Source organism: Neofelis nebulosa, chromosome 2 (genome assembly GCF_028018385.1).
Source record: "Neofelis nebulosa isolate mNeoNeb1 chromosome 2, mNeoNeb1.pri, whole genome shotgun sequence".
In the NCBI taxonomy this organism is placed as follows: Eukaryota; Metazoa; Chordata; class Mammalia; order Carnivora; family Felidae; genus Neofelis; species Neofelis nebulosa.
The window spans coordinates 184,010,837-184,023,826 of record NC_080783.1 but is presented as its reverse complement, the minus strand read 5'-3'; the positions used below and the strand labels follow the sequence as shown (position 1 = coordinate 184,023,826).

Here is a 12,990-nt window from a genome sequence, read left to right as displayed (position 1 = left end):
GAGACACAGAATCCGAAGCAGGCTCCAGGCTCTGAGCTGTCAGCACGTGGGACTCGAATCCATGACCTGTAAGATCATGACGTGAACTGAAGTCAGACGCTTAACTGACTGAGCCACCCTGGCACCCCTGTTAAGTGCTTTTAAAATCATAAATGGTTATGGGGGGAAAGAGACATCTCTATGCAAACACAATTGGAAAACTCCAGTTTCCTATATAATAATGTAAGCAATTTTCTAACTGTAGGCGTAGAAGCATGCATTTTTTTTCCCTGTCTATTGAAAAGCTGCAAGGGAAATCTCTTAAATAAAAACATTAAAGTTTATACCAAGCAGGATTAGGATTATTCCATTTTGAACACTGATGTGAAAAACAATAATTTAATAAGCATTTTAAGAGCAGTTATTTCCCTAAACAATTTTGTTTTGTGGCTAACTTCCAATAAATATTACTGGTTATCTTTGTACATAGGCATTTTAATTAAAATGCTACTATTCCTTCAGATTAGAATTTTTTTTTAATTTTTTTAACGTTTATTTATTTTTGAGACAGAGAGAGACAGAGCATGAATGGGGGAGGGTCAGAGAGAGAGGGAGACACAGAATCTGAAACAGGTTCCAGGCTCTGAGCAGTCAGCACAGAGCCCAACGCAGGGCTCAAACTCACGGAGAGCGAGATCGTGACCTGAGCCGAAGTCGGCCACTTCACTGACTGAGCCATTCAGGCGCCCCTCCTTCAGATTAGAATTTAATATATCCTTTTCAAAATAATTTACAACTGTAAGCAGTCATAAAATTAAAGGTTTTCTAAACTGCCATCAAACAAGCAAATAAATCTTATCTGGATATTGTTCAAAAAATAACAAAAAATGTGACCAGAACCTATAAACAAATTCTATAGAAATAAGACAAATGTAATCACAATCATCTCAATAAAATATTTGCATTTATAAGTAACCATTGTAAAATTAAAAAAATCTGTTACATTGGGGCGCCTGGGTAGCTCAGTTGGTTGAGCGTCCGACTTCGGCTCAGGTCATAATCTCACGGTTCGTGGGTTCGAGCCCCACATCAGGCTCTGTGCTGACAGCTCAGAGCCTGGAGCCTGCTTAGGATTCTGTGTCTCCCTCTCTCTCTCTGTCCCTCCCCTGCTCATGCTCTGTCTCTGTCTCAAAAATAAATATAAACATTAAAAAAATTTTTTTTAATCTGTTACATTAGTTTAAAAGAATAAAGGATTCATAGTCAAAATATAAAAATGGAATGAAATGTTGCTTAAATGTAATTCACTTAATTTTTTTTTAGATGTCACACAAAAAAACTAACCTTTCAGGTGGTGTACTTTTAAAAAACCCATTAGACCATCAAAGGAGCATATTTACATGTTTACATTTATATTTACATATTAGAATTTTTAAAAAATGAATTAAAGTCAGAAATAACTTTAGGCACACTGAGGTGGCTCAGACAGTTAAGCGTCCAACTCTTGATTTTGGCTCAGGTCATGACTTCACGATTCTTGAGTCCGAGCCCTGTATCAGACTCTTGTGCTGACAGCGCAGAGACTGCGTGGGATTCTCCCTCTCCTCCCCCTCACTCTCCCTCTCTGCCCCTTCCCTGTTCGTGCTCTCTCTTTCTCTCCCTCTCTCAAAAATTAATAAATAAACATTTTTAAAGAAAAGAGATAACTTTATATATAATCCCAAAAGGCATTTTGCTTCTACAGGCACTTAAACCTTAATGTTCATTACTATTATTAGATATATTTATGAGTAATTTTTATTAATTTGTATGTCTTTGTTAAAGAAACACTTTTAAGATAAAAATTCTTTGCAAAAATTCAAGAAACTATGAGAATTCTAAGAAGGTCCTTTATTACATATTCTGAAATATTACAGACTCTTAAAATTAGCCAAAGTCTACTTAACTATCACATGAACACAAGTTCTAAGCTTAAACCATATCAAAAGGCTTCTGTGTGGAAAGATTAGAACTATACAACCCTAAGTTAACTCTCTTCACTTTCAAAGGCCTTCCCATCCTCATCAAATAATGATGTGCTTCAAAGATCCATTATATAAGGTTTATCCAAGGGACATAATATCAAAGGGAACTTACTTGCCATTATAATTTTCAAAAAGGCTAGAAAAAGGGAGTCTTCTTTTTTCATAAAGGAAAGTTGGTCCTCTTTTAACACCCTCCTCTGCCATTTTAGTCCTAATGTCAATTATATCTAAGTTCAATTTGTAGAGTTATTACACTGTCCAGTGTATAAGAAGAAAGGAAATGGGTACTTAAAAGACTTAACATGGCATTCATAATGGAACTTGATCTCTGTCAGGTTTAAAGACTGACAAAAGAATGTTCTTTTACTCTAAGCTAATTTTCCATTTTAGATTGCTAGGCTAACAGTTCAGGAAAAAAAAATTATTAATAGAAGGTAGAAGTGAAAGAAGTTTCAAGAATAATATTTTAGTGAAAGAATAGATTAGATCAGTTTCCAATGGAAATGTTTAAGAGAACACATACATGTCTAATCACAAATGGAGGTTTATCTGTTTCTTTTTTGAATTCATAGGGTCCCAGATTTAAATGGGCCAGCCGCCGCCTGGTGTCTTCAGATAGCTCACACATGCGTCTTTTTGTGTAGGGAGATGGAGAGTGTGATTTTGAAGAAATTGTAGGCTGTTCGTAGTTTTTTGCATTCATGCAATATTTATTTCTCTCAGGTGACTTGGATTTTTTCTTCTGTGATCTTGATGTTCTGCTTTGCAGTCTGCCGTGTGATTTTTCAACTGGAGCCGTATGGTAAATAAATTTATCCTAAACATACAAAATAAAAGTTAACTTAGGCAGAAGACATATGTAGATATATATGTAGATATATCTATCTATATATAAACTACAGGTAGGAAAAAAATTTTTTAATTAATTTAAAGCACATAAAATCTATCAAAGCCAACTAGATTAGTCTTTCCTATCTATCCTAGATAACTCTTTGTCTAGTAGTTAATAAAGTATATGGTATTAAGTCTAACAAGTCCAATATTTAATCATTTGAAAAATCTAAGAAACAAGGTCAGAAAAATTAGTTTTCAGTATATTAAAAAATGAATGTAAACATTGGTTTATCATTTATAATTAGAAGTATCCAAGTAACTGACTATATAGTTTAAGAGGACTCTCTTTAGTAATGTTACAAATATGCATGGCTAATTAGTTGCTTATGACATCTTTATGGAGAAAACATAAAATAAGTTTCACTTATACTGCTATGATTATATACATACATGTAATGTAAACATCTGAAAAAGAGCTTTATACATGTTTTCATGAAATGTATTGTTTGGATTATACAAGATGATTAGTATTTTAAGATCTCTTTCAAACCAAAATTTTACAATTTAATGACCAATAGTCATTCCATCTTAATTCTGATTCCATATTTTTATAAATGTAAGAAGACATGAAAGACACATACAAATGTTAATGACTAGTATTCTGCTAGTAAAATTGGTTAGCAGTCTGAGTTTTTAAAAACAAATGTTATATTTCCAAACTTTTTTTGTGTTATTAGGATAACATTTCATTTAGTCCCTGCCTTATAAGTGCCTTAAAATTTGGATTACTAGTAAATAACATAAGACCTCTTGACTCATCATCTAGAATTATAAGATTTCCAATATTAGAGAAAATGGACAGTGAGAGAATCTTTGTATTTCTAACTTTAATCATTTTAAAAACCTATCAATCCTACCTCCCTCTCTACTTTCTCAACCCCTCCCTTCCCTGCTCGTTAAGGGTATTTATTCTAATAAAATACAAATGTGACATAGAAGGGAAGAGTCAAATATTTTTAAAAAGTAAACAGGAAAAAAATGTATTTTTCCAGTTGGAAAAATAAGCCCATAGGTTTCATACAAACCAGCACCATCCGATTATTTCTTCATCTTCCTTCTGCAGCTATTAATATGCTCCCACCTTCTCCCACCTTGTTCAATGACTTCAACAAGTCATTCAGAATTTTTCCACCTTATCACATTTCATCCATCTCTATGACATCACACTGATGCACAGAAGCAGGAATGTTAGCACAGGCAAGGACCTTTGAGGTTTAGTAAAATGTTCAAGCAGTGAAGATTTCCAAGACCTTGGACTCAGACTTCTGTTTCTCAGCTTTAATTACTTTTACTCACCTCATCTTAGATTTCATCATTGTGCAGATCCACTGCATTCCAAACTCTGAAATCCCTTGCTGACCAAAACTACTTTTCCTTGTGGTACTTCTTTTATTCTCGCTGAATCTGCTACTTGCCCTCATCACCTCCTCACTCCCTGGACTCTTTTCTTCAAATCTTCACACATTTTTAATATCTCTTACCTCCAGACACAGATGAACCATAATCATCTCTTTCAACAGTGCTATAAAGTTGCTTTGATTATACCAAATCTAAAATAACTAACCTCATCTTTCTTGGTTACAGTTTTCGAATGTTGAATACTAGCAGAGGAAGTTATAAACTAAGATATATCTAGTACAGATACATGCTGTCTAACTCTATCCAATCCTTAATGCATCCTGTTCCTTCCCAGTAGAGCTGAAAATAGTGGTTGTTATATGCTGTTAACACAGTGGGTCCCTCTGACCAACAGGGTAATAGCATGTGACATAAGGAGAGTCTTGAAAAGTGCTAAAGTCTTTTACTCCTTTTTGACAACCATCCTGCCTCCATGTGAATGAGCCAAAATTAGGCTACTAGAAGACGAAAGTATTGTGGCCACCATTCCGGCTAAAATCAAGCCAATTACCAGGAATATAAAGTCCTTCCCAGACCAGAAACTCAGCCAACTGCCAGACAGAGTGAAGCTATCCTAGATCAGTCAGCCCCAGCCTTGCCAGTTCAAACCAAAAGAACCACTCAACCAATACACAGAACTGTGAGAAACATTTTATTTTAAGCCAACAAGTTAGCGTTGCTTTGTACACAGCAAAACCTACCTGATATAGCAGACTAACACACATATTAATAAAACTACTACTGACATTTAACTAATTCATAATAAAGTCTACCTTTAGTAAGTAAAAAGTGTAAGTAGAAAACTAGTTTTATTTCAGAAATTCACAATAATATGCTTAATTTTTTCAATCCATTCAACTGGTGACAAAACATCAATTTGAAAATAATGTGCCAAAAGGAATAGAGATCATTACAAGTATTTGTACACTTAAATAATTTTATAGTTTCTTTCACTCATTCTCTCTTAAAAACCAAAATGGTTTGTCTTATTCTTATGTTTGAACCTGAAAATGCTGCTTTACAGCCATTAAAATTTTAACTTTAACCAATATTCAGTTTTTTAAAAGTAGATTTATCACATTTTCAAATAAGGGCAAGTAAGATTAAAATTCTGGCTGATAACATTCAAAATTTTAATGTGTAAGTATAGACTCTGTTGTGCCTACCAGACAATGTTTTCTATCTTGTATTTTATCTATTGTCTTCCCTCCCAATTATCTTTAAAAAAAACTTCAGTAGCAGTCACCAAATTAATTAGTTATATGTGCCAGACACACTGCATATATTCTCTAATTTAATATTTAAGGCAGCCTAATGAGGAACTTGAACCCAGATCTGATTCTGAGGCATATTTTCTTAAACAATGTCTGACACTGAAGCCTATCCTATTATATCTGTTCAATAAATAACAAATGACAAACATTGAAATAGCAAGTTAAAAAAATAGCAAGTTAAAAAATGGCAAGTTAAAAAACTTCACGGAGGAAAACGTTAATTCCTAAGTCTGATGAAAGTCCTAATGGGGGGATAATTTTACATTTAGAAAGGACTCTTCACCAAGCTGTGCACTTCGAACGTGTGTACCTTTCTGAGCATATGCTCTACTTCATACTTTTGTACCCACCCACCAGAAGGGCAGACCCCGATGAGGAGAGAAAAAATTTGTCTGAGTCCGGGTAAGACATTTTTAACAATTTACAAAAATGCACAGTACATATCTCAAAACAAGTCAGTAACGTCTCTGCATCTGGCAAGCAGAGGTTGTTAGATCTCTACTAGCTGCATTTCAGCTTGCATTTCAAAGACAAATAACTATAGCCATACTATGTATCTTGTCAAACAACGTAAGAATGATCCCCTTAATAATTTCATATAAACCATGCTTTACCTTCTTAGCTTACGTCACAGTTATCATCCTTAGCAAATTTACTCTAAAACTGAGAGTACAGTAAATTAACACTCCGCTCTTGCCACCATGAGCCCAGTCCTGCCTCGTTTGGATCCTCAGGGCTTTATATGCTCCTGGCTCCTCATCCATCACAGGCTGTTCATTGTTACCTAATCATAATGCAACTGCATATGAGTGATGCCTAGACATTATTAGATAATTTGTGGACAAGGCAGTAAGATGATCTCGGGGACTCAGTGTAAAGTTAGACTGGAATGAAATACCAGGTCCATATAACTTAGTTGACTAAAGGCAGTTTTTACAAATATACAAGGTACTTAGGTTGAAGTGTCCAAGCTTCCCTTAGTCTGATACCATCAGTGTGGCCACCAAACTGAGCAAGAATCATTTAAGGAATGGGAGAGACTCAGGAAACCATACTTACTAAACACCAATATCCCCGCATGAAAACCTCTGGTCACATTTGCTAAAAAGAATCCTCTGAACTTTTTGCAGTCATCTGTAACTCCTATAAGATTTATAGAAGCCTCCCATCTAGCTCTCTGTAAGGCTTCTTGATCTCAACATCTTTCGGGCAGACTGATTTCTTTGCATTAAAAAAAAAAAAAGGCCCATGGCATTACAAATAATAATTGCATCGTGGCACCACCTATCATGTGTACCAAACTCTTCACTCTCACATTTAAGATGCAAATGAACTGCTAAATACCTTTGATAATTGTTTTGCTTACACTCCAGATTGACCCAAAAAAATGAAATGAGCTACGGTCAAAATAAAAGCATAATTCTCTCCAAATGCCCATAACTATCAACAAATAAGTTAAACCATTAAATAATTTAAATAAATGATTTGAAGGGCGCCTGGGTGGCTCAGTGGGTTAAGTGTCCGACTTCGGCTCAGGTCATGATCTCACGGTTTGTGAGTTCGAGCCCCGCGTCAGGCTCTGTGCTGACAGCTTGGCGGAGCCCAGAGCCTGCTTTGTATTCTGTGTCTCTCTCTCTCTCTCTGGCCCTCCCCTGCTCACACTTTGTCTCTCTCTGTCTCTCAAGAGAAATGAATAAACATTTTAAAAAATTTTATAAATAAATAAATAAATAAAAGATTTGAACCTGAGTGCGGCACTTCCTCGAGCTTATCAGACATTCAGTTATCACTGAGGTCGTAGAAAATTCCAGCTTTGGAGCAATTCCCTGAGTAAAAAAATAATAATAATAAAAGGTATTATTAATTATTTCAATTTCTGAAAAAATAGAACTATTAGTGATAAAACCATGACCTGAAGTAACAAACACTTATCAAGACTTAGCCGCTTCATTTGTTAGTTTGACCTTCCTACTAAAAGTAAAGACAACACAGTGATGCTAAATGTTAGCAAGTAACAGTTTCATTGCTGATGATTCCCTTACAAGTGATTATATTACCTTTATGTAAAACATAATGCTTTTTCCATTTTCCAGTATTTCCCTGTCAAATTATTCTAAGATTTTTAAACTATGATACAATAATACTAAAGTCAGAAATATATAAAAACACTTAATGGATTTGAGCTCTTTTTACTTTTACAAATTAACTTACTTAACTACACAATCAAGAAGTACTTTGGTGGCACTTAGGTGGGTTAGTTGGTTAAGCATCTGACTCTTGATTTCGGTTCAGGTCGTGACCTCATTGTTCGTGAGATCCAGCCCCGCACTGGGGCTCTGCACTGGGGCTCTGCGCTATTAGCTTGCAATGCTTGGGATTCTCCCTCTCCTCTATCTCTCTGCCCCTCCCTCCTCCTCCTCCTGCTTGTGCGCTCTCTCTGTCTCTTTTCCAAAATAAATAAACTTAAAAAAATACGTTGGACACTCTCATGTTAAAAAAAATTACACCTTGTAGATATGCAGTTCTTGAAACAGAAGAGAGATAAGTCTCTACCAATTCCGCCAACATTTCTTCCCTTAATGTATGAGTTACATTCAGATCTATGAATGAATCTGGCTTCTATTGCTCGCAACATTTCAAACATCAGCTTTAACGCTGTTTTGAAATAAGTGGAGACAAATGGTAAAATTCAAAGGAACAGTCACAAAGCACCTGCCAAAATATTTGGAAGCACACAAATCACACATTCACCAAAACATGAAAAGATATTGTGTATGCCCAGTGCAACTTCATTCTAATGTAGAAGTCAGATATTCGTCCTCTACAAACCCAGCCTTTGACCTACTAACTTGAGAATTTCAAACATCACACATTACAGAAAAGGTAAATATGAGTTGCCTGATAATTAACCAAATGATTGTTTTTCTGCAATCCACTTTTATTAATGATGCCCACCATGCCTATTTATTAGTTATCTATTGCTATACAGCAGATTACTTAGTAGTTTATAACGAATGTACGTGCTTATTATTTCACATACTTTCTATGGGTCAGGAATCTGGCAGAAGCTGAACTGGGTGGTTCTTGGCTCAAAATCTCTCATGAGATTGCAGTCAAGATGTTTGGGCTGCCGTTATCTGAAGGTTTACCGGGGGCAAGAGGTCTGCTTCCTAAGAAGGCTCATTCACATGGCTGTTGGCTGGAGGCCTCAGTTCTTTTCTAGTTTTTAGCAAGAGGACTCAGCTCCTCAACACATAAACATCCTGAGTGTCTTCATGACACGGCAGCTAAGTTCTCCCAAAGCAAAGCAAGGAGAAAGCCACAATCGTTATTATGACTTACTCACCTAAGTCTAACACTGTCACATCTATCTCATTGTATTCATTACAGCCCTGAAGTACAGCCCACACTCAAGGACAAAGGAGTTAGACTTCCTTTTCAGCAGAGGAATATCAAACATTTGTGGACATATTTTATTTCATTTTTTAAAAAATTTTTAAATGTTTGTTTATTTTTGAGAGAGAGAGAGAGAAAGAGAGACAGAGCGAGCGGGGAAGGGGCAGAGAGAGGAGACACAGAGTCAGAAGCAGGCTCCAGGCTCTCAGCTATCAGCATGGAGCACGACACAGGGCTCAAACTCACAAATGGTGAGATCACGACCTGAGCCAAAGTCAGACACTTAACCAACTGAGCCACCCAGGCGCCCCTTATTTCATTTTTAATGTTTTTATTTATTTTTGAGAGAGAGAGAGACAGAGTGTGAGCAGGGGAGGGACACAGAGGGAAGGAGACACAGAATCTGAAGCAGGATCCAGGCTCTGAGCTATCAGCACAGAGCCCGACGCGGGGCTCAAACCCACTAACCATGAGATCATGACCTGAACCGAAGTCAGATGCCACCCAGGTGCCCCATTGTGGACGTATTTTAAAACCACCAGTCTACCCTCTGACCACAAGTTACTTAGACTCCTTTCATGTGTAAACTAAACTCATGCCCTACAAAGAAAAAAGAAAAAAGAAAAAGGAAAGAAAGAAAGCAAAGCAAAGCAAAGTCTCATCCTTTTACAACTTCAGCTTGAAATCCAGGATGTTGGCATCTAAGTCAAGTCCTTATTCAACCTCCACAGATGTGGTTCTTTAAGAGCAGTTCTGACAATACAGTCCCTCACAGTTGGAAGACTTGTGAACCAAAGAGACAAGATGTCTGCCCCACACATACCCAAAATACACACGTGCAGCAGGCATAGGATAATCACTACAGATATTCTTATTCACAAAAGGAGAAAACAAGAGGCAAACAGGAATCACTGGTCCACTGAAATTCTAAAATCCAGCCAGGAAAATGTTAGAAGTTCCTTGATTAGAAGTTTAGCCCTGTTCCTGATCAGAAATAACTATTCTCTGGGCTCCTCTGGGCTCTTGCTTCCATCCTCTAAATTATCATTCCTTCTCAATGAGAGGTAGACCATGTGTTAGAGCTGTACAGTGTTCTGAGTGTGAATCCTGTCAACAGAATTCTGGGGGTCCAGTTTTCATTTTGTGACGTCTCTCTGCATTTCAGACCAAGCTGGCGGTATTTCCAACAATATAATGCTCTTTATTTTTTTTTAAATTTTTTTTAATATTTATTTATTTTTGAGACAGAGAGAGAGAGAGAGAGAGAGAGAGAGAGAGAGAGAGCATGAACAGGGGAGGGTCAGAGAAAGAGGGAGACACAGAATCCGAAACAGGCTCTAGGCTCTGAGCTGTCAGCAAAGAGCCCGACGCGGGCCTCAAACCCACGGACCGCGAGATCATGACCTGAGCCGAAGTCAGACACTTAACCGACTGAGCCACCCAGGCACCCCAATATAATGCTCTTTAAAAACATGTGTGGTTCTCCTATGAATCTTACTGCAGTTCACTCCATTAGACCAAAGCTGCACGCTTCTCTCCACTGGGCTTCTGCTGAGACCACCCTTACGCATCTTCAAAAAAACCTGATATTTGATTAAATTATTTTCTAAGACATCATCTTGGATCTTTCTGAGATTTTAATGAAGGATTATATAGTCACACCCTAGGTTTCACCATCAGACCACAATTTCCCAAAAGTGCCTGGAATGATTTTTGCTCAGAAGTCAACCCTTAATTTTAGCATTATCTGCCATTGGGAAAAGTGGGGAATCTTCAGAAACAGTAAGTTCCAACTCCTTTTTGCTAAACAGCCTTTCCTTTTGCTTATCTCTCTCCTCTCATACTTTGCTATAAAGCAGCAAGAGAAAACCAAGCAGACCCTCTAACAATCTATCTGAAAGTCTTAGACCACTCATTTCCTTAAATATTTCTCTACATTACTGCAGATGACTATATGGCTAAATTTTCTGCCATTATATCACAAAGATTCCTCTTTTTATTTATTATTTATTTTCAATTTTTTAAATGTTTATTTATTTTTGAGTGAGAGAGCATGAGCAGGGCAGGGGCAGAGAGAGAGAATGAGACACAGAATCTGAAGCAGGCTCCAGGCTCCAAGCTTTCAGCACAGAGCCTGATGCGGGGCTCAAACTCAAGAACGGTGAGATAATGACCTGAGCCAAAGTCAGATGCTTAGCCAACTGAGCCACCCAGATGCCCCAATAAAGACTCCTTTTAACCCTAATTCCAATAACATTTACCTTACTTTCTGCAAACACGCATCTGACAGTTTCTTCAAGACCTTTCAAGCTTTTACAAACATTCTAGCAAAGCCTTCCTAGCTTCTGCCCTCTCTGTACAGTTGCTTGAGTATCTTCACACATAGCAGTTGGCTTAGCCCAAAGTAAGCGATACAAGGGTGAGTGCAAGAAGAAAGCCACAATGCATTTAAAGACCTGGTCTCCAAGGTCCAATACTGTCACTTCACCACATTTTATCTGTTAGAGTCACTAAGTATAGTCTGTAGAATTAGCTCCACCTTTGGAAGAGAGAAGTATCAAATCATTTGTGGACATATTTTATAACTACCATAGCTTGGATTGCAACTTATCACTTTACCCTTCCCCATATATTGCTGGTCACATAGTAAATACTCAGTGTTTTAGCCATTATTTTCACTGAGCATTCAAAACCATTGTGTATCAGCTGGGGTTCTCTGGGAAAACAGAACTAATAGGAGAGGGAGGAAGAGAAAGAGAGAGAGAGAGCACGCAAGATTTAAGGAATTGGCTCATGCAATTATGAGAGTTGCAAGTCCAAAATCCAGAGGGCAATCCAGAGGCTAGCAACTCAGACAAAAGTTGATATCACAGTCTTGTGTGTGAAATCTGTATGCAAGCTAGCCGGGTAAAATTTAGGTTGTATCTCTACATTATAGTTTTGAGGCAGAATCCCTTATTGTTTGGGAAACCTTAGGTTTTGCTCTTCAGGCCTTCAACTAATTGGATGAGATCCACCTACATTGTCAATGGTAATCTCCTATACTTAAAGTCAACTGTTTGTAAACATTAATTACATCTACAAAATACTTTCACAGTAACATCTAGACTAGAGTTTGACGAAACAACTGGGCACCATAACCTAACCAAGTTGATGCATAAAATTAATCATCACTCCATCTCAAATGTCAGTTCCTCTATGATGTCTATAAGATGTAATTCATTCATTCAATTCAATCAAGAGGCATTTGAGTACCTACCCCATGCAAAGTACTGTGTGAATAGTTAAATTTAAAGAAGAGAAAGCCACAGATCCTGTTTCTATGGAGTTCACAGTCTAAAGGAGACTATCATCATCATCACCACTGTCATGATCTCCACAGCCATCACCATATCACTAACATTTATTGAGTGTTCTCTGTGCCAGGTATTGCTATAACCATTTACAAGGTTTCATTAATCCACCCAACAGCCTTATGATATCTTAATATTATAGTGCTTTGCTCAAATTTAGTCAGGTAGTCTGTGAGAGTGCCAGGATTTAATCTCAGATGTGATTGAATTCTTGCCACAGCAATGGGTTCAGGAAGACAGCCTAAGACTCAGACAGATGTCATAAGAATTCTGAGGAAGGGTACACTGTTGTCTGCCAGGACAACAAACTACTACTGATTGGAGTGTTCTATCCATCCACTTAAAAACACTGGATACGACTAGATTTATATCTGCCATTTTGCTGTTCAGTTTATACACATACCATGTATCTTTTGATTCTTCCATTCATTCTAGGGGTCTCACCTGTATATACATAGCTTAGTGGTCATCCTATGAACCTGTAAGTGTTCCACTCTGTTGATTATCCATGTGTGGCTTGGGGAATACATTTAAAGACACAGCCAGATCTGTAGTTTCTACCGAGTTTCACTTTTTGCTGGGCTCGCACTGTCTCTCGTTGCATATGCATAGTTTCACAGTCAGCCAGGAATGAGTGGAGAGCTGACCTCAGCCCTCCCTTACTTCTCTGTG

General features: G+C 37.3%; 1 protein-coding gene across 3 annotated transcripts in view; it reads right to left on the bottom strand.

Moving 5' to 3' along the window:
• The window catches only part of SPATA6 (spermatogenesis associated 6), a 150,589-nt gene that overhangs the window by 80,276 nt on the left and 57,323 nt on the right, over positions 1-12,990 (bottom strand). For all 3 annotated transcript variants that reach the window (XM_058717451.1, XM_058717448.1, XM_058717447.1), the window contains exons 6-7: positions 7,315-7,395; positions 2,527-2,820 (exon numbers count right to left, since the gene is read on the bottom strand). In XM_058717451.1, coding sequence (XP_058573434.1) covers positions 2,527-2,820; positions 7,315-7,395 — 375 coding nt within the window. The remainder of the gene's footprint in view (positions 1-2,526; positions 2,821-7,314; positions 7,396-12,990) is intronic.